Below are 26812 nucleotides of genomic sequence, written 5' to 3'. Positions count from 1 at the left end.
AATTAAATACCACCACAATGAACATGCATACTCATGAGCGTAATTGTCAAGCCCATTCCACAGCCTGCCTGTGATAGCGTACAACAAAGTCTGTGGTTGTGACATATGAGCCAGTTACTATGGGAATGCTAGCCTCTGACCATATTACTTATATATGCCTAGTCAATTGAGTTTCTGGGATGACCAGGAAGGGGACAATAGTTAATGCCACTGAATGTCAAAGATAGGTGATTGAACTCAGTCTTATTGAAGATGGATTTGTGTTGTGCAAATGTTACTTGCCACTTATCTGCCCATGACTAAATTTTGTTGAGGTGCTATTATATATTGGTATAGGTGGTTTCATTATTTGAGGATGTATAAACACAAAAATCCAGAAATTCTCTCAGTCATAGCCTGCTCTTCAAACCTTACCTCAGATTTTTTTTTGACATCACTGATTGGCTGAGGACTAAGCTTTTTGGTCTCATATTTTGCAGTAAATCACTTGAAAAAGGTTAAATCTTGTTGAAATATATGTAACTGTTTTTAAAGTAGTGCTAAGAACTTCCCTAGTTCTAAAAACAAGCTTTATACTTTGTGTCCAATTCTTTACAGTAAACTACCACAATCATATAATTGTTTTTTTTTAAATAGTATTTGTATTTTAAATGTATCCGTATGTTTCAACTCTTATCTCACTTCAGTAAAATGCTCACAAGCAAGGGTTGAGATTGACATTTGTTGATGTTTTTCATTTCTGGATTAAATATCATTGATCTTGGTATGTCATTTAAGAAAAATTTGGAGTTTCTAGTGGGTTGAAGTTTCCTTGAAAACAGCACAGCAGTTTTATTTTTTAAAGCTCATCATTTGACTTATTTTCACCATTTTTAATGTTTCATGGTGTTAATTATCTTTCCATTTTGGCTGAAGGACAGAGGAGCAAACTAGTTCCATATGATCCTTCTGTGATATTTTAACATGACAGAAGTAGTTCTGAGCTATATCCATCAAGGTCTAAGGTAGATGTTCTGAGCTAGAACTTTAATCACCCTGCCCATCATTTTGTGATCCAACTAATTAAGTATTCTTCAAACACATTTGTAATAAATATGAAACGTAAAGTACTGCAGCAATTGAGGGTCACAAAATTACAGAAAGGTTACACAATGGAAGACTATTTAGACCAATTGGATAAGTAACCTGGCCAGTCCTGTTGCCCCTCCATTGATTGCTCTGCAGTTTTTTTTCTTTCCAAATACAGTTCTCTTTAGAATGTCATCATCTGAATTTTGAAATTTCCTCCACTACACTGGCATTAAGTTCCTGATCCTAAATCTCCCTGGATAGATAGGTCAGCACAATGGCAAAGACTCACAGTGCCAATGACACAGGTTCATTCCTGACCAGTGCCATCTGTGTGGAGTTTCCACATTCTCGCTGTGACAATGAATTTTCTCCAGGTGCTTCTTGTTTCTTCCCAAGTCCTAAAAATGTGTGTGTTATGTTAACTGGAAATTGAATAGCTTCTAGTGTGTGGCTGGATGGTAGAATCTGGGAAAAGTTGAGTGAACATGAGGACAATAAAATGGGATTTGAGTAGGATTATTCTAAACTGTACCTGATAGTCAACATGGACTTAGTAACCAAAGGGCCTTTTTCTGTGCAGTGGGACTCCAAATAAGTATTGCCTTTTTTTATTCTTTGCCCTTCCATGCCCCCAGCTTCTTGATAATTCAACCAATTGGAATAGTTTTCCACTATCTACCCTGGCTGAACACTTTGGTTTTAAATACCTCAATCAGATCCTGTTCTAGCCCTACTCCTTTGTAGAAGACAAACATAGCTTCATCAGTCTATCTTCATAACGAGCGTCTCTCACCTTTGGAATCATTCTAATAAGTCTCTTGCACCTTAGGCTTTCTACCTCTCCTAAGGTGTGTGCCCTAAAGTGGATACAGTATTCAAGCTGTGGCCAAACCAGTATTCTATAAAGTGCCACCATAACTTCTATGTGTATGCTGTTGTGTATGCCTCTATGTGTATAGTGGTCAGAATCCTGTCGAGTTTTTAAATCTCTTTCTCAACCTGCTCTGCCTCTTTCAAGACATATTGCCCAGATCCCTTGTTTCCATAGTTCTTTTAAAACTATGCCATTGAGTTTATTCATTCTTCCTACTGAATTGTTATACTCTGCACTTCCCTTTGATATATTTCACCTGTCAAATGATTTTTTTCCCCCATTGTACCAGCTTGTCTACATACCTCTGAACAAACATGCCAAAAATCCACCCTTTCAGGTTTCACCTTTTCGACAGGATTGGAAATTGTCCGTTATGTTCATATCATTAGTATATGTGAGTTATGGTGTGCTAGTGTCTAGTGGTGAGTAAAGAAGTGCTAGGTTACAAATGAAGCATCAACAAATCCAAATATCTGGATCTCCATGCTGTGGCCTAGAGGTAATAAATGTGCCAAACTCCACTCCCCCCAGCCCCTTTCTGATTCACTGTTCAGCTATGTTGCTAAGATGGGGTATCTGGCCAACTGTAGCTAGTGCATATAGTGCTGATTTCAATCAAAACAAAAAGGCAAGTTTTTATATATAAAAATAACTAGAAAGTTTGTAAACATATGTTAATTTGTTAGTTTCTTTTGTATTTTTAAACTGAGTGTCTCTGATGAGCATTGACATTTGGAAATAGTAAAGTGGTCTGACAGAAAAGGTGTTGGAAAGTCATCAGTAGACTCTGTAAATAGACCTCAGTGTACTGATGGAGGCCTAATTGTCAATTAATACTTATTCCATTTTAAAAATGACTGTTATCCCTACATTGTGGTTGTCAGAAGGTCTGGGCTCAACAACAATCCAGCCCATTAAGAAAAGCAATGGGCCAAGTCTTACCCTCAGGAACATTTCCCTAATGTCCACAAACAACCATTCTCTGCTACTCTTTGCTTCCTGTAACTTATCAATTCTCCCTCCATGCTGCCCTATTAATTCAGTGGGTCGGTCTTGATGGCAACCTTGTTAAATGGCACTTTATCAAATGCCATTTCAAAACTATATATATTACAGCAATAACTTAGGGACCCTCTCAATCATCTCATCAAAACACCTCTATTGTTATTCAAAGATGATTTTTCTTTAACAGTCCATGTGATAATGCCAATATCAGCACACTTCAAAGTTCAAAGTAAAATTTATTGCCAGAGTACATACCTGTCACCACGTACAACCCTGAGATTCTTTTTTCTGTGGGCATACTTAGTAAATCTATTGATGAGTAACTGTGATCATCAAGAACTGTAAAATGTAAACAAGCTGCAAATGCAGATAATAAATAAAAAACGAGCATGAAATAACAAAATAAAGGAGTCCTTAAATGAGTGTAGTTATCCCCTTTTGTTCAAGAGCCTTATGGTTGAGGGGTAGTAACTTCTTGAACCTGGCGGTCTGGGTCCTGAGGCACCTACCTTCTACCTGATTCCAGCAGTGATGTCCATATGACTGCTAATACTATCATTTCATGATGAAACTGACTAAATCCTAGTGCTGGTTTTATCTTTGTATCTTCCTTAATCAATAATGTAATATTTCCATACATCCATTGCTCATGCAAAACCCTGCATATCCACAGATGAATGGAAGATTCTGGCCAGTCTTTGATCTCCAACTCTTAATTTCTTCAGAACCCAGGTTGTATCAAGCTTGGATGAGTATAATTTGCCTTTATGGTATCTCTTCTCTATTAATTTTTAGCCTGCTTTCTTTTGCATTATCTTCTTCTTCGGTAAAGGCAAGTGTACTGATTTAGTCCTTTGATTATATCCTCTGACTCCATGACTACATCTTCTTTGGGTCCCCAAAACAGACCACACAATTACTGTTCACATACAGATAAAAGATAGTGGATTCCTCTTTAAGTTGTCACCAGACTTTTCTCATACTCTGCCTCTCTCAATTCGCTCTGTACTTCCTCTCAGCTTTCTATAATCTAGTTGAAATAAAAAGACAAAGCATATTCAGCAGATCAGGCAGCATTTATGGACAGAGATAGAGACAATGCTTCAGGTCAATGACCCTTAATCAGAACTTAAGTTAAAGATGTCACACATTTTGAGCAAATACAGGAGTAGTATTAGCTGGTTGGGGAGGATTTAGCATAGCATAGTGTGGAAAGCAGGAGGAAATCAATGCAATTGGATGACAATGCAATAAAAATTGGATGAGGACAATTGATGCATTCATTAGAGCAATAAATGTTTATAGCTTTATTATTATCAGAACTGCTGAACTGAAATTGTCAATAACATTTTTGAGTCCAGAAGGCTATGAAGTTCCTAATGAAAATCCATTAAACTTCATTAAATTATTTCAGGGGTTGAGACAGTATGATCAGAATGGATATAGAACAGGGAATTCATATGAACTGCATTTCAATTTTTGATTAGGCCTGCTCCTTTTATTTTCCCAAAATTCTGGTGCTCAGTCTGCAATTCTGCACTTCCCTTTTCTGAGTTTCTGGACCTACATGGAATTGTTTCTTTTCTCTTTTGCCCCATTTCTGCCTGCTTTAATATTCATCAGTTTTGATAATGACCCAGTTGTTCTTTCTTCCTCTGTTTTTTTCAGTTCTGGTGAAAGGCTATCACTTTGAAAGGTGATTTTTGTTTATTTCTTTGCAGATGTTGCCTAACTACTTGAGTGTTTACGATACTTTCTGTTTGTATTGAATCACACATAATCAACAATCCCTTTTTCCAATACTATGCGACTTTATACATTACTAGTTAGCAGGTGGATATAGCAAAAGGTTTGATAGATTGCAGAATATGATCTTATGAACAATGACCTTAATGTCACAATCCCAAAAGTGACCTTGAGCGTCACACTTATTAAGTAACATTTTATGCCTGCATTTTACAGGGTAATAAAGCACAGAGTTACTTTTATAGACATATGAAACTACACACCTCAAAAACCTTGAGGTTTACTGATATTATAGATGGTAATAAAATTTCAACAGCTGAGATGTGGATATCTAAAATGCCTCTGACTTCAGAATTGCAATAAAAAGTTCTCGTCATGAAGTACTGGAACTTTGTTCACTACACTAATGTAAATATGATAATCACAGCATAACTTCAGAAAAAATATAAATATTTTTAATATTGACATTGAATTTAAGATTAAGCTTTACTTCTGAAAATCATGCTTAGACAAATTGGTCAGTTTCTTGTTGAAATCATTCGGAATTAAAGGGTGGCACAGTAGTGTAGTGGTTAGCACAACGCCTTACAGTGCAGGCAACCCGGGTTCAATTCCTGTCGCAGCCTGTAAGGAGTTTGTACGTTCTCCCCCATGATCATGTAGGTTTCCTCTGGGTGCTCTGGTTTTCACCCACAGTCCAAAGATGTACTGGTTGGTAGGTTAATTGGTCATGGTAAATTGTCCTATGATTAGGCTTGGATTAAATCGGGAAATTGCTGGGCGGTGTGGCTCAAAGGGCCAGAAGGACCTACTCCATGCCTTATCTCAATAAACGAATAAATAAACAAACAAATGCTATTTCTGTACTAATGAAACTGTCCTCGTGTATAGGAAGTATAATAATGCTGAAATTACTTGTTAGATTTGGTAAAATAACAACAGAAGTACTACAAACAATTACAATTTTCCATGTTCAATTGTTCATTCAAAAGATTCCTAGGATGACCGTGAAAGCTAGTGAAGAAATTGAGTGGAATGAGAGATGATCTCATTGAACTGCTTCGAATTTTGATTGTTTGGCAGGGTAGCTGCTGAAAGGATGATTACCCTGGTCGGAAAGCCAAGAACTGGGCCGGCTGGTGGCGCAACGACATCGGCGCCGGACCCGGGAGCAGAGGTTCCCAGGTTCGAAACCAGTCAGGTCCGCTCCTGAGTACACTTTTCATCCGTGCCGGGTGGCTGTGTGAGGAGTGACATGCCACACAGTCTCTCTTACACTCGCTCTGCGCCTTGTCAAAAGCTATGAAAAAGACATCATCACGCACACACCCACAGATACACATGCACAGACTCACTCGCACGCACGCAGGCGCGCGCCAAAAAAGAACAGGAAAGCCAAGAACTAAAGCGTTACAATTACAAATTAAGGGGATGCCAGTTGAGTTGAGAAACTATTTCTTCACTTCCATAGATTTTTGGAATTCTGTAATTATATTCAAGACTGATATTGATAGATCTTTGGGAATATGGGATATAGAGATTTTAGTAACCAAGAGAAGATGATATTTAAGTTCATTTGTGATCCTGTTGGGAGGAACAACTTTGAAAATCTGTATGGCCAGAATCTCCTATTTCTAAAGTTAATGTGTTTCTTTCCCAGAAAGAAGGATTACCTAACAAGTATCAAATTTAAATTCTTAATATTAAATAGAGATAACAATTATCAGAATGCACAAGGATAATTAAAGTTCAGAGGAAAGTAAGTACTATAAATATTTACTCACATTGATTTAACAAAGTGGCCCAGATATCAATTAATTAGAACTAGGTGTATAGTATACAGTGCCCATAAAAAGAATTCACCCTCCCGCTTGGAAGTTTTCATGTTTAGTTTGGCTTTTTTGACGCTCATGAATGGAAGAAGACTCAGGTCAACATGAAAACAGATCCCTACAAAGTGATCTAAATTAATTTCAAATATAGAACACAAAATAATTGATTGTGTAAGTATTCACCCCCCTCCCCTTTAAGATGACATACCAAATCATCACTGGTGCAACCAGTTGGTTTTAGAAGTCACATAATTAGTTAAATAGTGATCTGCTTTTTGAGACCTATGTGCAGTTAAGGTGTTTCAATTGATTGTAGTAAAAAGAAACCTGTATCTGGAAGGTCCAACTGCTGTTGAATCAGTATCCTGCAAAAACTACACTATGGGGACAAAAGGACACTCCAAGCAACTCTGAAAAGGTTATTGAAAAGCACAAGTCAGAAGATGGATGCGAGAAAAGTGCTTTTTGAATATTCCTTTGGAGTACAGTTGCCAATCATCAACAATTGGAAAGAATATAGCACAGCTGTAAATATGCCTAGAGCAGGCTGTCCTCAAAAACTGAGAGTCTGTGCCAGAAGGAGACTAGTGAGGGAGGCCACCGTGGGACCAATGACAACTCTGGAGGAGTTGCAACTTCAGTGGCCGAGATGAGAGCAACTGTGCATACAACAACTGTTGCCTGGGTGCTTCACCAGTCACAGCTTTATTGGAGAGTGGCAAAGAGAAAGCCACTGTTGAGCAAAACTCACATGAAATTTCAGCTAGAGTTCACAGAAGGCATGTGGGGGACTCTTTAAAGTCAGCTGGAAGCAGGTTCTATGGTCTGATGAAACAAAAATTGAGCTTTTTGGCCATCAGTCTAAACACTATGTTTGGCATAAGCCAAACACAGCACATCATCAAAAGCGCACCATCCCTATAGTGAAGCATGGTGGGGATGGTTCACCGCAGCAGGCCCTGGAAGGCTTATGAAGGTAGGGGGTAAAATGAATGTAACAAAATACAGAGAAATCCTGGAGGAAAACCTGATGCAGTCTGCAAGAGAACTGTGACTTTGGGAGAAAATTCGTTTTCCAGCAAGACAATAACCACAAGCATAAAGCCAAAGCTACACAGGGATGGCTTAAAAACAACAAAGTTAATGTCCTGGAGTGGCCAAGTCCAGACCTCAATGCACCTGGTAATTTGTGGCTGGACTTGAAAAGGCCTGTTCACTTATGATCCCCATGCAATCTGACAGAGCTTGAGCAATTTTGTAAAGATGAATGGAGAAGAATTGCAGTGTCCAGATGTGTAAAGCTGATAGAGACCTATCCACAGGGACTCAAGGGTGTAATTGCTGCCAAAGGTGCATTTATTAAATACTGACGTGAAGAGGGTGGCTACAATGCAGTGCCCTATCATTCATTGTGTAGGTCCTATCCTGGTTTGTTCTCCTAAAGGGCAACACTTCACACTCTGAAATAATTTCCATCCGAGATTTTTCAGTCCGTTTTTCCAGCAGGTGCAGACCCTCCTGTAAGCTTTGATAACCTTCCTTGCTGTTTACAACACCCCAAGTCTTGGTGTCATCGGCAAATTTGCTGATCCTGTTAGCCACATTATCATCCAGGACACTGATATAGATGACAAACAACAAAGGATCCAGCAATGATTCCTGCGGCACACCTCCAGTCACTGGTGTCCGGTCAGAGAGACAACCATCTACTATCACTCTTTGGTTTTCCCTGCAAAGCTAATGTCTAATCCAATTACTGCATCGTTCTGAATGCCAAGGCACTGAACCTTCTTGACCAACCTCCTTTGTGGGACCTTGCTAAAGTCCATGTAGTCAATATCTGCAGTGTTGACTACATCAGCTTAATTAGTGATTTTTTATTTTGTAGGAACAAACATCTCTACTGACACTTCTGATTTTTGTTTTAGTTCAGTATTTGATGTTGTTTGTCCATCGTTGACGTCGATGAGGACCTCGAGACTAGTGCGTCATTTGGATTTAAGTGAGGGAGAGTTGCACAGCGTCAGCCTCACTCTCTCTTCCCAATTCCCATCTGGATCCAGTGGCAAGACAGAGTCTAGACGGCTGGAGATGGGACTAGGCGCAGTGGATGACCAGGACGTCTTCTGTGCCTTGCCCTGCTCTACATGTTCCACGACGCTTGCAGAGACCGCCTTCTTGACCGTTGGACCTTCCATGGGTCTCGTCCGCTCAATCCGCCGGAGTCTGTCTTTGCCTGCTGGGATAGACAACTCCCTATCTCACCAAGGGTTTGAGACCCGTCGGCTACCCTCACCTGGTTTAGCCGGCTTGTCGAAGCCGTTGCCCGGGGTGTGGCCGCTGTCACATGCAAACAGCTATGGGGAGCCACAGGTGAGAGCTGAGTGCCAGGTGGGGATCAAAGGTGGACTAACCGCCCTGAAAAGGACGCGACATGGTCCCCCACCAGAGGTGCTACCCCTCCCTGACACCCCATACACCCCATATTTGATAGCATTACTGTGAATGTACAGAATCACTGCAGTATTTCCACCTTTCTCAATCAAAAATAATGTACCTCACTTTAAAGTTTTTTTCTTTCTGCACAGCATGTCAAATCTAATGCTCACTGATTTTTTTTTTAGTATAAGTATCAAATAAACATTGATGGCACCGTTGCTGCATACAGAATGCCTTATTTGCTGGCAGGAGATAGTGTCATTCTAAAGCAAGATTCCACCTACTACGAGCATTTCTACAATGACCTGAGACCATGGGAACATTACATTCCATTTAAGAGTGATTTGAGTGATCTTCTGGATAAAATTCAGTGGGCAAAATCTCATGATAAAGAGGTATTTTAGTTATGTTTTGTTTTCTACATTCAATATTAATAATTGTATACTTTTGTTTTATGACTGCCATACATTAAATACAATTCAAGTACTGACTGAAATAAACATTATTTCATATTTATAATTGTCATAGGATTAGTTGGATAGATTATAGAAGTTAATGTTGTTATTAAAAGCAGATGTTTATGTAAGGGTCTTCAATTGGCACTTTGCAGGCAAAAAATAATGAAATATGGTTCCACTGTGGCTCAAATCAAAAGTTTGATCTGGAAGAATTTCCGAATGGCCCAAACAAAGGAACCTCGGACATTTGGGCTCTAAATTTTGGAATTTTCTTAGTAGATATCTCTGCCTCACCTAACTGGTGTGTATTTATTTGCTTCTGATAAAGATGTAATCCTTCCATGTTTTTCAAAGTCAAGGTAAATTTGTTATCAAAATACATATATGTCACCATTATCTTGTGGGCAATCACAGTAAGTACAAAAAAAAACAATAGAATCAATGAAAGACTACAGCTAACGGGCGGACAACAACCAATGTTAAAAATAACAAACTGTGCAAATACAAAAAGAAATAGAAAAACAGAAATAATAATAATAAATAAGCAATAAATATCGAAAACATGAGATGAAGAGTCCAGCTCAGTTGGAACAGTTCAGTGATGGAGCAAGTGAAGTTATCCCCTCTGGTTCAAGAGCCTGGTGGTAGACGGGTAATAACTGTCTGTGAACCTGGTGGAGTGAGTCCTGTACCTTCCTGATGGCAGAAGCAGGAAGAGAGCATGGCCTGGATGATGGGGGTCTTTGATGATTGATGCTGCTTTCTTGTGATAACGCCCTGTGTAGATGTGTTCAATGGTGAAAGGGCTTTACCCATGGCGCCGTATCCATGACTTTAAAGGATTTTCCTTTCAACGGTATTGCTGCTTCCATATCTGGCCGTAATGCAACTGGTCAATATGCTCTCAATCACACATCTACAGTATAGAAGTTTGTCAAAGTTTTAAATGACATGCTCAATCTTAACAAATTTCTGAGAAAGTAGAGGCACTGCCATGCTTTCTGTGTAATGGCACTTATGTGCTGGGCCCAGGATAGGTCCTCTGAAATGATAATGTCAATGAATTTAAATATAATGACCCCCCCCCCCCCCATGAGGACTGTCTGATAGACCTCCAGTTTTCTCCTCCTGGTGTCAATAATCATCTCCTTGGTCTTGCTGACCTTGAGTGGGAGGTTGAGTGACAAGATGTACCTTCATAAAGATCATTTGGAGGATTCTGTGGGAAAGGATTAAGTGCTGCAGAGCTAGAAGAATTTAATGAGTTTTTCTCATTTAATGCTATCGTCCGTGGAATCTGGTGACAAAAAAAAATCAACAAATGATATCTTTCAAATATCATTTTGAATTTCTGTAGAATCATACAGTATACTGAGCCATATGAATGATTATACTGGCATCTTGACATGGATTACAGATACTGACATGTTCCTCATTCTACCTCTACTATTCTTGACACACCATGTTCAGATCATTGTATTAGTGTCATGATATACCTCTGGCACTTCTGCTTCAAGTATATCACCCGAACCACTTCAATAGCCACTTTCTCTGATGGCTTAGTTAACTGACCAGATGGAATTTTGACATTCTTTTTCAGCTTAGCAAAGTTTTCTGTGCCATGTGCATGTGCCCACGTAAAAGACCGCCAGATTCCATTCAAATAACTTCCTTTCCTAGCCTATCTGTCATTGAATTTATTGTCTATTCCTACTCCAGATTTGATTATTCTGTTGCTTTCCTGGTTGACTTTCCTTTCTTTACCTAATGTAAACTAAGATAAAACTTTGTTTACAATATCTTTTTCTCGTTCTCAAAAATCATGCCACTCTCCTTATTGAGTTTGAATCCTTTGTGTGCTTACTCATAAGTGTGTGCTCAACCATTTGTATTGCAATTTCCAACGTCTTCTTGTAAATAATACTGTCAAATGCAGGCAACATCTTCGTGAAACTCTTCTGCACCCTCTCCAAAATCTCCACATTAGTCCTGTAATGAGCTGACCAGAACTGCAGAAGATGTGACCTAACGAAATACGCCCTCACTTTTATACTCAACTCCTTGACCTATCAAGCTTTCTTTACTACTCTATCCATTCATATTACCACTTTCAGGGAGCTATGGACTTGCATACAGTTGCCAGAAAAAGTTTGTAAACCCTTTGCAATTATCCTTTATTTGAATTAATTACTCCTAAAATGTGGTCTGTTCTTCATCTAAGTCACGATAGTAGACAAACACAATTTGCCCAAACTAATAACACACAAACAGTTGTACTTTTCTTGTCTTTATTGAACACATTGTTTAATCATTCACAGTCCAGGCTGGAAGAAGTATATGAACCCTTGTATTTAGTAATTGGTAAACCTCCTTTAGCAGCAGTAACCTCCACCAAACATTTCCGGTAACTGCTGATCAGACTTGCACAATGGCGAGGAGGAATTTTAGACCATTCCTCCATACAAAACTTTCAATTCATCAATATTTCTGGGATACCTGGCATGAACAGCCCTCTTCAGTTCATACCACTGCATCTCAATTGGGTTAAGGTTTGGACTTTGACTTGGCCTTTCCAAAACACAAATTTTCTTCTTTTTAAACCATTCTGTTGCTGAATTACTCTTGTGTTTCGAATCATTGTCTTGTTGCATCATCCAACTTCTATTAAGCTTCAGGGACGGACCGCTACCTTGATCTTCTCCTGTAAATTGTCATGATACAGTTTTGAATTGATTGTTCCCTCAATGATTGCAAGCTTTTCAGGTCCTGAGGCAGCATAGCAGCCCCAAACCATGATGCTCCTTCACCATGCTTCACAGTTCGGATGAGGTTTTGGCGTTGGATCAGACCACATTTTATGAGTAAGCATTGCAGAAACCCAGGTAAATGCAAAGGGTTCACAAATTTTTTCTTGCAACTGTACAGGACCCTCTAGATGCTCCTGAGGATCCTGCTATTTATTGTATTTTTTCCCCCTACATTTGACTTTTTGAAGTGCAACACCTCACACTTGCCTGGATTAACCTTTCTCTTTTTTATTAAATATAAACATTCTTGTTGTCCAAGGTTTGCAAATCTTGTCATCCTTTCCTTTCTTCATCACAGGACCATGTTGGTCCTAAATTTTGACCAGCTGGCCTTTAAACAATTCCACATGTCAAGTATGGATTTATCTGATAATTGCTCCCAATCTACTATTCCGCTTAAGACTGCTGCAGTTAGCCTTCCCCAAGGTCCACTCTCATCCTTATAAATTTTAAACTACCTTAAAACTTATGACCAGTGTTCCCAAAACCTTCCATGAAAACATTGATTATCTAGCTAGGCTTATTTTCTAATACAATGTCAAATATGGCCCCTTCTCTGGTTGGACTATTTACATACTGGAATGCATCTCACAGATTCTGTCCCATCTAAGTTTCCTGATATGAAGGTACAGATATTGTCAATGGATTGAGTGCTTTCTTTGAAAAATGAACTTTTTTTCCATTTTGTCTTTATAATTTCATAGGCCAAAATGATTGCAAAAGCTGGACAAGACTACGCTAGGAACAATCTTATGGCAGATCACATCTTTTGTTATTATTTTAAACTTTTCCAAGTAAGTAGAAACTTTTATTGCAAGAAAGTGCCAAATCTTAAACCTGCATACTTAAAATTAATAGAAAATTAGGAAGAGTATAAAATCATCAAAGTTGCTGGTGAACGCAGCAAGCCAGGCAGCATCTCTAGGAAGAGGTACAGTCGACGTTTCAGGCCGAGACCCTTCGTCAGGACTATCTGAAGGAAGAGTTAGTAAGAGATTTGAAAGTAGGAGGATCTCTTACTAACTCTTCCTTCAGTTAGTCCTGTCGAAGGGTCTCGGCCTGAAACGTCGACTGTACCTCTTCCTAGAGATGCTGCCTGGCCTGCTGCGTTCACCAGCAACTTTGATGTGTGTTGCTTGAATTTCCAGCATCTGCAGAATTCCTGTTGTAAGAGTATAAAATGACATGTATAGTCATGGTTTAAGGTCCTAGGTTATGAAATTTTGGAGTTTAAAAATTGCATTTCAACCTTTTCCATTTAGTGTTTTTGTAAAAAAAATTAATTTCAGTGTACATTATTGATTTCCAGTTTACTATTTAAAAGTATTCAAGCTACTTAGGTTACATGGCAGAAAGTTGTGATGGGCTTATATGTTTTCCTATGGCATAATATAAGGAGTTTCTTTAGAATCTGATAAACAGAGACAGAAATTTGAGCTTTGAGCACAAATTCTTATCTTTGTTAAACCAAAAGTTCACGTTAGTGACCATTGCATGATCAAAAATCTGAAATGGAAGTAATTTCCAGTTCATTGAAATTTGTCCTTCAGTTACGCTAACTTTTCCATTATTCGTTGTAATTGTTTTATGAATAAGCTGGTTATGTTTGCTTCACATCTTGTAGAATTTTGCAAAAACTATTCAAAACTGTCAATCATATTAAAAGATGAGAAGAATCTGTCATAAGAACATATAAAAAGAGAGGCTAGATTAAACTGTTTGATCCTTCATGACTGCTATGCAATTCAATTAGATCAAGGCAGGTCTTTTATGCCAGTGCCACTTCACAGAAGATGTAACCAGGAAATATTAGTCTTCACTGAACAGGAAAAGGTCTGAAAAAAATCAAGTTCTCCTGTATGAATACAATGCTGTATACTTTTTAAGTACAAAGATAATAAATGATTCAGTTTCAATAACTATAATCACATAATTCAAAATTTTGAATCAAGGTAGATATCTTTGCACAATTCCACATATACAATGGTAGCAGAACCCCTTTGAATATTCAAATACTGGCAGCCGATACAAAAGCTTTTCAACACAAATTCCAGACACCCAGCATATATCTCTTTTGTTACAGTTTTGAGGAATGGATCCCTGAATATACAACAAGTGACAAAACAGACCTGTCCTGTTCTGTGCATTATGTGGTAGGGAAGGATCCACTTTTAATGATGCATCAATACAGGAAGTGGCTACTCAGTGACTTCCCTGATCTCCTGAAGTTTTCATTGACCACCAACTAAAATGAATGTTCATCTATTCAAAGTTCAAGTTAAATTTATAGTCAAAGTACATACATGTTAGCAGGTACTACCTTGAGGTTTATTTTCTTTATAGGAGAAAAGTACAATTGAATTTTTATTAAAAGCTATACATAAACAGACAAAGACTGCCAAACAATCAAATCAAAAGAAAACAAACTGTAAATAAAAATAATACTGAGAACATGAGTTGTAAAAAGTCCTGGAAAATGGGTCTGTAGGTCATACAATCAGTTCAGAGGAATGATGAATTAAAGTATCCATGCCAGTTCAGCAGCCTGTTGGTTGTAGAGTAATAACCATTCCTGAACCTGTTTGTGTGGGATCTAAGGCTTCTGTACCTCCTTCCCAATGGTAGTAGTGAGAAGAGGGCATGGCCTGGATAGTGGAGGTCTTTGATGATGAATGCAGCTTCCTTGTAGTGAGGAGGGCTTTGTCTGTAATGGACTGCACTGTTCCCGCCTCTTTCTGTAGCTGTTTCCATTCCAGGGCATTGGTGATTCCATACCTGGCCATGATGCAACCAGTTAGGATATTCTTCACTGTGCATCGATAGAAGTTGGTTAGAGATTTTGGTGATTGCTGGCATCTCACAGAAAAGCTACTGGATATACAGTACATCTTCTATTGTCCTCCAACATTGTTTCAATGGTACAGAATCAGAATGTCCCATGCCAATGATTTGTTACAGTAGCTGTAAAGTACCAATTGAAGTTAAAATAGAACAGGTTTTATTTCATAAAGACTGGTTCTCACTTTAATTAGTATCTGCTCTCCGTACTTTCTTAACTCTGGAATAACCTCTAACACCTTGACTTCTCAAAATCTAAAAATCTCTTAATCTTTATCCTAAATATAAAGAACAAATGAACCTCCACAACCTTGCTAGATATTGAATTCTAAAAATTTACAGCCCTGAGGGGCTAACTCCTTATTTAAATTTTGATCAGAAGATCTTGGTGAAGAGGTGGTGAATAAACAAAACTGAGAATAGAATAATTCCAGAAAATCCAAATGTAAAAGCTTAGCCATTTCAATTGTTGTGGAATTGCTAATGAAGCACTTAATCAACTTTAATCAATAACAGAAGGAGATTTTCAATCACAATTTTGTACTGGAAACCTATATTTTTTCCTTTAACAGGGTGACATATATGAAGTCATAATTATCTGCAATATTCAGTTTCATGTTGTAACAAACTTCCTTACGGATCCCTCAGAAACATTAGTCATCCAATCTCTAAATTCTGTACCCCATCCCACACCGTCCCATACGGCCAGGGCTGTTTCACTCTCTGGCATAGGCTTTTTTGTGCCTTTGTGTTTCTGTTTGTCTCACTTTTGGTAGCATCAATTCCCCACACTTGAGTCCATCTCTGAAATTCATCGTTAACTCTACCTGCCTCTTTATTTTTTGTCTGTTAAAACAAACATTTTTTGATATCTCTCCCTCCCCCTTCCTCTCTCCAGATTGAATGACTATTTCCACTGCTGAAGTGCGTACACAATCAATATTACAGAAGCTACATAAATGTAATTTTTAGCTGTGTAGCTGTGTCTGTATTTGTTATGGTGGCTGTAAGTGGTGTTTGGTGGGAAGTACCATCACAAGGACTAGAGAAATAAAAGGAGGCAATAGGTAAAGGGAAAAGAATTGCTCTGTTCACTGTAGTAAAATCATGTGTTTAAGCAACTTATTGCTAAGATTGTTACAAATGAAAAAGCAAATAATTTTTTCCTCAGGTGATCATAACTTGAGGTATATTAGATTGTAATGAGCATGTAAATGTGAACAAACAAATTTGTTCATCGGGAATTATCATCAAAAGAATTTTTAAATTCAGCAGCTCCTGCACTTTGATTGTTGTTGGCTCTGAATACTCTGAACTCTTGTTTAATGTTCTCATTTTTAGAGTCTTGTACCTTTTTCTGATCAGCTTTCTGTGAAATATAACTAAATTACCAAACACTTTTTATTGTTCTTTCTTGAATTCTGTGAGAAGCTCTTTGTATTTTAACTATATTTTTTCCAAATTACAGCTTCAAAAGATGATTATCAAGATCTCATGATCATTTCTTTATCTGTAGATGCCTCCTTATCAGCTTTCTATAGCTCCTGTGACTTGTTAAACTTTGGAATTTCATAACTGAGGGAGCACTGCCACCATAACTTGACAGTAGCTGTTAAATTACATGACTACAAGATGGTTCGCTTCAGATTACAGCAGTTACCTTGACTCTTGAACAGATTTCTCTTTGAAAAATGGAAAACATTTCTTCAAATTGATTTTGTCATAAAGGCACATAGTACTAAACCTATCTCTGTATGCTACCAGTGTTCAGATCACAGTAGCCACTATTATATTTATCTTTGATGATAACAATTTGTGTATTCCCAATTACTTCAACTGGTTATTATTACAAGAGGAATTCAGGAACACTGCTGAATTTAATTGGATCATGTCATGCAGGATAATTCTTCAACAAGTCAAAATATATAAAGCACTTTTTAAAAACTTTTTACATTTTTATTAATATTCATTTACCTTTGAACTGAAGCCCCAATCTTTATTCCGTGACATATTTTGATTAGCATGGCCAAAATTACAGCAGATGCTTATTTTTCCAAGAGGACAACAAACTAAAACATTTTATGTAACCTTATTACCAACTTTAAATTATAGTTTTGCTTTTGTTTACAAATAATGTTGCACAATCTTCATGTTGTTACTTGTATTATGTATCTAGATTAAAAATAACTTTCTGTCAACATTTTCATATGATATCTATTAAGAATGCAAAATTCTTAAACATGGTTATACATCTTTCTGCCAGAGGTGTTGCTGTAGTCCCACCACAGGTGTTTTCTGTTTCAATGCCATGTATACACAAAAAATGGTTATTTTGAAAGTTCGAAATAATTGCAACAACTTCAAATTGAATTGCACCATTCAGGATATTAGACTAGATTCTTGCTGTCATAAATGACGTGTGCAGCATTAACTTAAATTCCATATTAAAAGTGCATAGAATGAGGATGTTCCTTGTGCAATACTTCTTCATGTTCCAATAGTGCTCTCCCTGAGCATGTTACTACCTTATGCTGGGTATCCCACTCAGTTAGCTACCTTTATTTTCCTCCTCCCCTTCACTAGCTGTTCCAAAGCATCTCCCCCACCACAGCAGTACCAAGCTTCTATCTTCTAATCTCATCCCCTTGGCTCTTCCTGGCCTCTTAATGCAGACTCTCTAATACAACCCTCATTCAACCCTGATCCTGGTCTTTCCTGATGCTTTCCTTTACGAGCTCCACAGAGGGGCCAGCTGATCAGAAATGTTCAATCCTGTTAGACATAAGCATTATCCATGATATTAACTCTCTGGTTTTGAAATTTGTCTGCATCATTGTTTTGTCCACATTAGCTAGGGGTTAGCACTATGCTACTACAGCTTGGGCCATTCCAGAATTTGGAGTTCAATTCTGGTGCTATTTTGTAAGGAGCCTCTGTATGTCCTCCTCGTGGAATTGTTGATTTTTGTGGGTCCTCTGGTTTCCTCTCACAGTACAAAGATGTACCAAGTTAATTAATCAGTCATTGTAAACTGTCCCATGATTGGGTTAGGGTTAATGTGGTTTGTCAGGGGTTTGTGGGGTTGGGTGGCTCGAAGGTTCAGAAGGGCCAACTCCACACTGTATTGCTAAATAAATAAATAGCAGAAAAATTTAACAGCATCATTTACTATCCAACATTCTCAGTCACTTATCTCATCATTTCACAAAGAGAAGTGGTTACAGAAAAAGCTCTGCTTACAGTTCCATGCAACTGAGAGCACAACAGCCATCCTTAAGGGGCACAAGTGCTTCCAGACAAGTGGAGTGTTGCTTTTTTCACCGTTGTTGCCCAAGTGAAGTCAGGGAAAATACAGGTCCACAATCCCTTGTCCGAAATCCTTGGGGCCAGTTGCACTTCGGAATTCAGAATTTTTCAGATTTCAGACCACCCTCCCCCACCCCCGATACCAAAAAACACATATACTCAAGTCCTTTATTTAACCTCTCTCAGTGCGGTGGACTTTAGGACCCAGCAGTGCACCAAACGTACGCACATCCTCCCGTATACTTTAAATCATCTCTAGATTACTTATAATACCTAATACAATGTAACTGCTATGTAAATAGTTGTTATACTGTATTGTTTAGGGAATAATGACAAGAAAAATTTTTATTTCCAACAAAAATATTCAATAAAACATAAAAACATACAGCTTCAAACGAACCGAATCAAACACATGGTAAATGACTTATTGGAATAAATGTAGAATGTCACTGTCACTATAAAACTTCAGTAACTTGTCTTTCTGTTTATTTAAATCATATACAGTGGTAGTTCCGACACTATTTTCTTCAGTAAGACGACGTACAGACACACTACGATCAAGCTTCTGCAATAACTCCACTTACTGCGTTATTGATAATGATAGATGCTTCCTTCTCTTTTTCTCATTGTTACTCATAGGGTTATCTGCAGCTCTTTTTGACATTTTCACAGTGAAATTAAACACAAAGTCAACAGTGAACAGAAAATATCAGCGAACAGCAAATGCACGTGTAACCAGTACGAGCACTGAGCCACAACTGACGTCTGGGGGCCTCTGCTAGTGCTGCCATGTCACACCTGAGTGACGTCAGCTGTTGGCGAAAGTAACTTCGGTTTTCAGAGCTTTTTGGATTTCAGAATTTCAGATAAAGGAATGTGCACCTGTACTCCCAGGTTGAGAGGCCTGTTTACATCATCCATAAGAGAGATTTCATGTGATCAAGGGGGCTACAGGAGGATTTTCAGTCCTTCACGTGCCTTCAAATGGAGTGCACGTGAATATCTGCCTCACCTGCAAGGTCTTGTGTATGTGCCAGGATGGTGGAGAGGGAGGGGGTACAGGGACAAGTTTTGGCCTTCCTAGAAATTGTTTAGGTCCCAGGTGGAAAAGGAGGGGGTAAAGGGCCGTGTTTCCCCTCCTACATCTGCATGATTAAAGTGCCAGAGACAGGGAAGGAATGGGTGAGGAGGGACAATTAGACAAGTCATGGAGAGAGAGTGTCCCTACGGAGAGCAGAGGGGAAGGAGGGAGGAAGATGTGGCTGGGGGTGGGATCTCAGAGGATCTGGTGAAGTGATGAAGCTGATACTCTGGATGTGGATCTGGGGATCAGGGGAACTCTGTTCTGTCTGGTGAGGGGGTTGGGGGGGTGAGATGAGTCAGGCATGTGGGAAATGGAGGAATATAGATGGCTCCATTTTTAATCTCACCATTGTTTTCAATTCCCATACGGCATCACTCCTCCCTAGTTCTGCAATATTCTTCAGTACTGTAGTGTGGTAAGCTCTTTGCACTCATTAAATTGTAGATTCCTAATCATATCTAAATTTAATCATTCCATTATTAGTATTCATGCTGTAAGCTGCTAAGGCCTAAGCTGTGGATTTTTTCTCCTAATTCTTTATACCTCTGTTTCTTCATTTGTTGTGCTTCTTGAAATCTATCTCTTTGATGAAGCTTTTGATGACCTTACACATCTGGTGTCACATTCCTGAAAGGTAGCTTGGGACATCATTGCTATACTAAAAATGCTGTATGAAAACAATTAGATGATATGTAACATATTACTAACAAACTCTGCTTCCTCATTTTTTTTATAAAACAGGAATATGCTGATCTTCAAATAAATGAACCTAAGATTAGGGATGGCATGGAACTAGTGGACCATCCAAAAGATGACCTTTTCCCTTGTGTGTGTCATAGAACAAAGGTATGGTACAAATTAGAAAGAGAAAATGTGCTTACAGTTCTGTAGTAGACTGAATATTTGAGAAGCATAATCTAAGAACAATTAAGAAAATTCTGATAAGCTGGCTGAACTAAAAAAAATCCAAGCAATACTGAATAGCCAGTTCCGTGACCAAAACTTCTTACCTTCCAGAGTGATCATGATTCCATCAATAACGAACTGACTTGACCAACCTGTATTCTTCATCTCTTTCATTCTCACTGATAGAAGATCCCCATCCCCAAATCATAAACTGTTGTACTGTAGACTCTAAGGTCTACGTCCAATCCTTTATAAGACCATAAGACATAGGAGAAGAATTAGGCCATCTGGCCCATTGAGTCTGCTCCGCCATTCAATCATGGCTGATTCTTTTTTTTTCTCCTCCTCAACCCCACTTCCCGGCCTTCTCCCCATAACCTTTGATGCCATGTCCAATCAAGAACCTATCAATCTCTGCCTTAAATATACCCAACAACATCCACAGCTGCATGTGGCAACAAATTCCATAAATTCACCACCCTTTGGCTAAATAAATTTCTCCGCATCTCTGTTTTGAAAGGGCGTCCCTCTATTCTGAGGCTGCACCCTCTTGTCCTAGATTCTCCCACCATGGGAAACATCCTTTCCACATCTACTCTGTCTAGGCCTTTCAACATTTGAAAGGTTTCAATGAGATCCCCCCACCACCCTTCTGAATTTCAGTGAGTACAGACCCAGAACCATTCTTGTGAACCTCCTCTGGACCCTCTCCAATGGCAGCACATCTTTTCTAAGATAAGGGGCCCAAAATTGTTCTCAATACTCAAGGTGAGGCCTCACTAGTGCCTTATAAAGCCTCAGATTCACATCCTTGCTCTTGTAAACCTTCTAGACCTCTTGAAATGAGTGCTAACATGGCATTTTCCTTCCTCACCACTGACTCAACCTGCAAGTTAACCTTCAGAGTGTTCTGCACACGGACTCCCAAGTTCCTTTTCATCTCAGATTTTTGGATTTTCTTCCTGTTTAGAAAATAGTCTGCACATTTATTTCTACTACCAAAGTGCATGATCACACATTTATTATGTCTTATTACTCTGTATTTTTCCTTTCTTCTCCTTCCTCCTTCCTCCTTGTATTTTCTGGAATTCCAGCATCTCCTTTATCAATCCATCCATAATAAGATCTTGCTATACTATAAGATCTTGCTTCATTGCAGCCATCAGTGAAACAGGTTTTCCTTATTTCCTTTACTACCTTCTTTCGAAGCCGCCGTATTAATCTCCCCTTCATTTCTGGAAAGCCCTGCCCTCTTCTTGAAATCAGAATCAGGTTCATTATCATTGAAATATGTCATGAAATTTGTTGTTTTGTGGCAGCAGTACAGTGCAAGACTGTAAGATAGGAGAACTATATTCAAATAAATAGTGCAAAAACAGAGCCAGATGTTGAGACAGAGTTCATGGGTTCATGGACCATTCAGATGGTAGAGGGGAAGAAACTGTTTTTAAAATGTTGAGTGTGTATCTCAGGCTCCTATACCTTTTCCCTGATGGTAGTAATGAGAAGAGGACATCTCCTTGATGATGAGGATCCTTAATGGCTGCCTGCTTCTTGAGGAACCATCCCTTTCCTCGCTATGATTTTGCTTTCTAATTCTTTACTTAGTTCTCTTTCTGTATTCCCTGTCTGATCCAAATTAATCCATCACATTAGTCTTGAACTTCATTCCTTCTGTCACAGCTACATTCAGGATGTAGTTCTACAGATCCATGACCTTCACCATTGATAATGAGTTACATTGACACTGTATTCCCTGGAGTTCAGAAGAATGGGCTGGGGGGGATCTCATAGAAAGATTCCGAATGTTAAAAGGCCTGAACAGATTGGATATGGCGAAGTTATTTCCCATGGTAGGGGATTCAAGGACAAGAGGGCACGACTTCAGGATTGAAGGATGTCCTTTTAGAAACTGAGATGTGGAGAAATTACTTTAGTCAGAGGATGGTAAATCTGTGGAATTTGTTGCCATGAACGGCTGTGGAGGCCAAGTCATTGGGTGTATTTAAGGCAGAGATAGATAGGTTCTGCATTAGTCAGGGCATCAAAGGGTATGGGGTGAAAACAGGAGAGTGGGAATGAGTGGAAGAACTGGATCAACCCATGATTGGATGGTGGAGCAGACTCAATGGGCTGAATGGCCTACTTCTGCTCCTATATCTTATGGTCTTGTGGTTTTTTGAATAATGCACAACCCTTATTTGGATAGATGTTGTTTTCTTAGTTGATTTCAAAGCAAGAACTTGTAGTCCCTGACCAAAATCTTTGTGGTTGCACCATTAGCACTAGTACTGTTACAGTAAACTCATGCCACCTCAGAGCAACCTTGACGAGGAGAATAAATGTTTTAAAAGTGGGTAAATGGAAGTGGCACCCATATCTCAAGAACAAGAAAAAACAGTCTCTTCCTGATACTGTCATACCTTTCTAAAATACAGAGCCTGGAGCTATGCATTTTTGGTGCATGTGTTCTGATTAAGTTCTTAAGAGTCTTAAGCAATGAAATTTGGTGCAAAGAAAGTTTGAAAATAATTGTCAAGAGTTTCCATTGTTTCTCTCCAAGATACTCTCAACTTGGATATAAAACAACAGAATCTCATAGATTGGTCTAATCTAAATTTAAGTAACTCCTTTCAAACTTTTTCTCTTTAAATCACATCCATTAAATATTCTACAGCTTCTTTTGGTAGTTCTACAGTGTAGGTGTTAAATTTATTTGCAAACTGAGGCAATGTCTCTATTTAGTGGTTTCAATATACCCTGAAACTGCATCACAAATATTCCTTTTACCCAAGTGGTCTGAATAGTATCATCAGTGTTCATTTATTTTCACTAATTTTACTAAAAGCTTTTTAATTATTAGATCTTTTTTCCGTTGCTTTCTCTTCTTTTATCCTTTCTATATTCCTTCGTAGTTTTTCCATGTAATCAGAATATTTAATATAGCTTTTTCCCGTAATATCTCTTTGTAAGTACTAAATATTCTAATATTGGATGCTAACTTTTAAATTTTTCATTTATCAATGGAAGCCAGGCATTATTTATATAATTTTTGGACCAGATTTAATTTATATATTTTAGAACATTTAATCATTTTCCATTGTTTAATTTCTGTTTTTTATTGCTGAATCTTCTTGCATTTAATCTAGTTTGAGAAAATGTTTCCCAAATATTTCTATAGGTTTGGACGATACCAGTTCTAATTAATTGTCTAGAAATGAAATATATGAATTTGTTTTGTTATGAAGATGATATTCTTCTTATAATGGACTTTATCATTAAATTGTTATGGTCTTCAAGTTTTAAGGAATATTAGTCATTTTTCCCACTAATGACACTAAAATTCTCTACAAAATTTTGCTTTCAGTCTAGAGATGAACTTTGATCTGAAAAGTCCCAAAGACGACAATAGAGCAATTAGCTTCTACAACCTATTGGATTCTTGTGTAGCTGCATCAATATTCATATAATAATATGCAATTGGGAACACCCAGAAGATCCTCTACAGGCTGCTGCTATAAGTGCCTCTACAATAGGATTTGACCCTATTGTAAAAATATACCTCGTATTTGCCACAAAACTGTTATTCCGCTGCATAAAATATTTGTTTATTAATCTGTAGCCACTAAAATAGTTTAGTTTACCGAAACTTAAGCAGTTTACATGTAGCTTAAAAATATTGTTATGCAGTAGATAAAAGGGTATGCCAGAAGTAGTTCATGGTTTGGAAAATAAAACTTCTTAAGGGCAATGTGATCTATTTTGTAGCTAATGGATTTTGATATATGTATTGGTTTGATTGAATCAACTTCAAATCATGTGAAGATGAAAGCTATATGCATTTGTGCACATACTCAGTTTTTCTTGTGATGTGTTTTGAAGATATTCAGGTGTATTCATTGTAAGCACAATTGACCAAGAAATATAACTATTGATGATTTTGTAATATTGTCTCAATATTTGATGTTATGAAGTGGTTAGCTGACTATTAATCTTTTTTTTAATAAAAGCATGATTATTTTTATATCTGTTTGCAATTTTTAATCATTACCTCACTACACATATTTCTGTTTAGATCCTGGGATCAATCATGAAATATTCTTGAAATTAAATGCCATACACTTTATATTTAACAAAGTGGTTATATGACTCCAGTTTTGAGGTGGCTCCCAAAGCCAGTTATGATAATTTCAAAGCCTCCGCGTAAAATTAAATTGATTAGTTAATATATTTTCAAGACAAAAGCACTGCTTTTCTGTGATAATAACAACTATACATGTCATTTGAAGGAAGTCCAAGCCAATATTTAGTGAATGTTAATTCTTTGGATCATTTTTAAAAAAGGATTAAAATGGAATGAAAACAGAAATCACTGGAAATATTCAGCAGATCCGGTAGAGTGAAAAGAGAAAGAGATGCACACTTGAACCATCAACTTTGTTTCTCTCTCCACTGCTGCTAACATGCTGTCTATTTTTGAATTTTATGGTTTTATTTCAGGTTTCCAGCAGCTGCAGTAATTTATTTTTAGATTGTTATAATTCATCAAAGTCATTTGTATTTTATTCTTCATTTAAACTGCCATAATTCTATTAAGCCCTCCCAACCATTGAGCACATCTACATGAAACGCTAAGTAGGAAAGCAGTATTCATAATCAGGGGTCCGCACCACCCATGTTGTGCTCTCTTCTCATTGCTACCATCAGGAAGAAGATACAAGAGCCTCAGGACTCACATCACCGGGTTTAAGAACAGTTAATACCCCTTAACCATCAGGCTCTTGAACAAAAGGGGATACCTTCACTCAGTTTCACTTGTCCCATTATTGATATGTTCCCAACCCCAAAAGACTCACTTTCAAGGACTCTTCATCTCATGTTCTCAATATTGATTGCTATTTATTTATAAACAAGAGAAAATCTGCAGATATTGTAAATCCAAGCAACACACACAAAATGGTGGAGGAACTCAGTAGGCCAGGCAGCATCTATGGAAAAAAGCACAGTCAACGTTTTGGGCTGAAACTCTTCGACAGGACTGGAGCTTTTTTTCTGATACAAAGAGAGTGAGATGCTTTATGTTGCTTAATTTGGTATTGAATTTGGAAGGCTGCAACATGTCCCGACCGAAGACGTGCCAATCTTCATACATCCAGTTGCAAGAAACTCTTTGCAATTACCTTTTATTTACATTAATTACTCCTAAAATGTGGTCTGATCTTCATCTAAGTCACAATAATAGACAAATACAATCTGCCTAAACTAATAACACACAAACAATTATAGTTTTCATGTCTTTATTGAGCACATTGTTTAATCATTCACAGTCTCGGCTGGAAAAAGTATGTGAACCCTTGTATTTAATAATTGGGAAAACCTCCTTCAGCAGCAATAACCTCCACCAAATGCTTCCTGTGGCTGCTGATCAGACTTGCATAATGGTGAGGAGGAATTTTAGACTATTCCTCTATACAAAACTGTTTCAGTTCATCAATATTTCTGAGATACCTTGCATGAACAGCCCTCTTTGGGTCAGGCCACGGCATCTCAATTGGTTTAAGGTCTGGACTTTGACTTGGCTGTTTCAAAACAAGTTTTCTTCTTATTAAACCATTCTGTTGTTAGTTTAGTTTTGTGTTTCAGATCATTGTCTTGTTGCGTCATCCGACTTCTATTAAGCTTCAGGTGGCGGACCCTGATTTCTCCTGTAAAATATCTTGATACAATTTTGAATCTATTGTTCTCTCAATGAGCGCAAGCGGTTCAGACCCTGAGGCAGCAAGGCAACCCCAAACCATGATGCTCCTTTCACCATACTTCACAGTTGGGATGAGGTTTTGGTGTTGGAAAAAGTGCCTTTTTTCCTCCAACACAGTGGTGTGCATTTCTGCCGAAAAGTTCAACTTTTATCTCATCTGTCCACAGCATACTGTCCTGAAACATTGTGGAATATCCAGGTAGTCTTTTGCAAACTTCAGATGTGCAGTAATGTTTTTTGTTTTTTTTGGAGAGCAATGATGTCCAGTGTTTTTCTTATAGGGGACAGGTGAACAGACTTTAGCACGTTCTAGAGATGTCTGCAGGTCTTTTGCTGTGACCCTTGGGTTCTTTTTCATCTCCTTCACCATTGCACATTGTGTTCTTGGTGTGATCTTTGCAGGATGTCCACTCCTAGAGAGTATCAACAGTACTGAATTTCCTCCATTTGTGGGCAATTTTCTTACTGTGGATTGATGAACACCCAGGTCTTTAGAAGTGCTTTTGTAGCTTTTTCCAGCTTTATGCATCTCTACAATTCTTCTAAGGTCCTCTGAAAGTTGTTTTGATTGAGGCATGGTGCACATAAACAGATCTTTCTTGAGAAAAGCAGGCTCTGTCAGTAACCTGACTTGTGTGTGTGTGTGTTTAATATAGGGCAGGGCATCTCTACAACCCACACCTCCAAT

At 38.1% G+C, this 26812-nt stretch overlaps 1 protein-coding gene across 2 annotated transcripts in view; it reads left to right on the top strand.

The window, feature by feature from the left end:
• poglut2 (protein O-glucosyltransferase 2) overlaps positions 1 to 24347 on the top strand; it is a 93415-nt gene extending 69068 nt beyond the window's left edge. For both annotated transcript variants that reach the window (XM_072263470.1, XM_072263471.1), the window contains 4 exons: positions 9153 to 9362; positions 12937 to 13026; positions 20202 to 20306; positions 23734 to 24347. In XM_072263470.1, the coding sequence (XP_072119571.1) occupies positions 9153 to 9362; positions 12937 to 13026; positions 20202 to 20306; positions 23734 to 23751 (423 nt within the window). In that variant the 3' untranslated portion in view covers positions 23752 to 24347. The remainder of the gene's footprint in view (positions 1 to 9152; positions 9363 to 12936; positions 13027 to 20201; positions 20307 to 23733) is intronic.
• The last annotated feature ends 2465 nt before the right edge of the window (positions 24348 to 26812 follow it).

The sequence above is a fragment of the Mobula birostris genome, chromosome 7, assembly GCF_030028105.1.
Source record: "Mobula birostris isolate sMobBir1 chromosome 7, sMobBir1.hap1, whole genome shotgun sequence".
In the NCBI taxonomy this organism is placed as follows: Eukaryota; Metazoa; Chordata; class Chondrichthyes; order Myliobatiformes; family Myliobatidae; genus Mobula; species Mobula birostris.
Note: the sequence above shows the minus strand (reverse complement) of the source record. Positions and strands in the feature narration are given on the sequence as shown.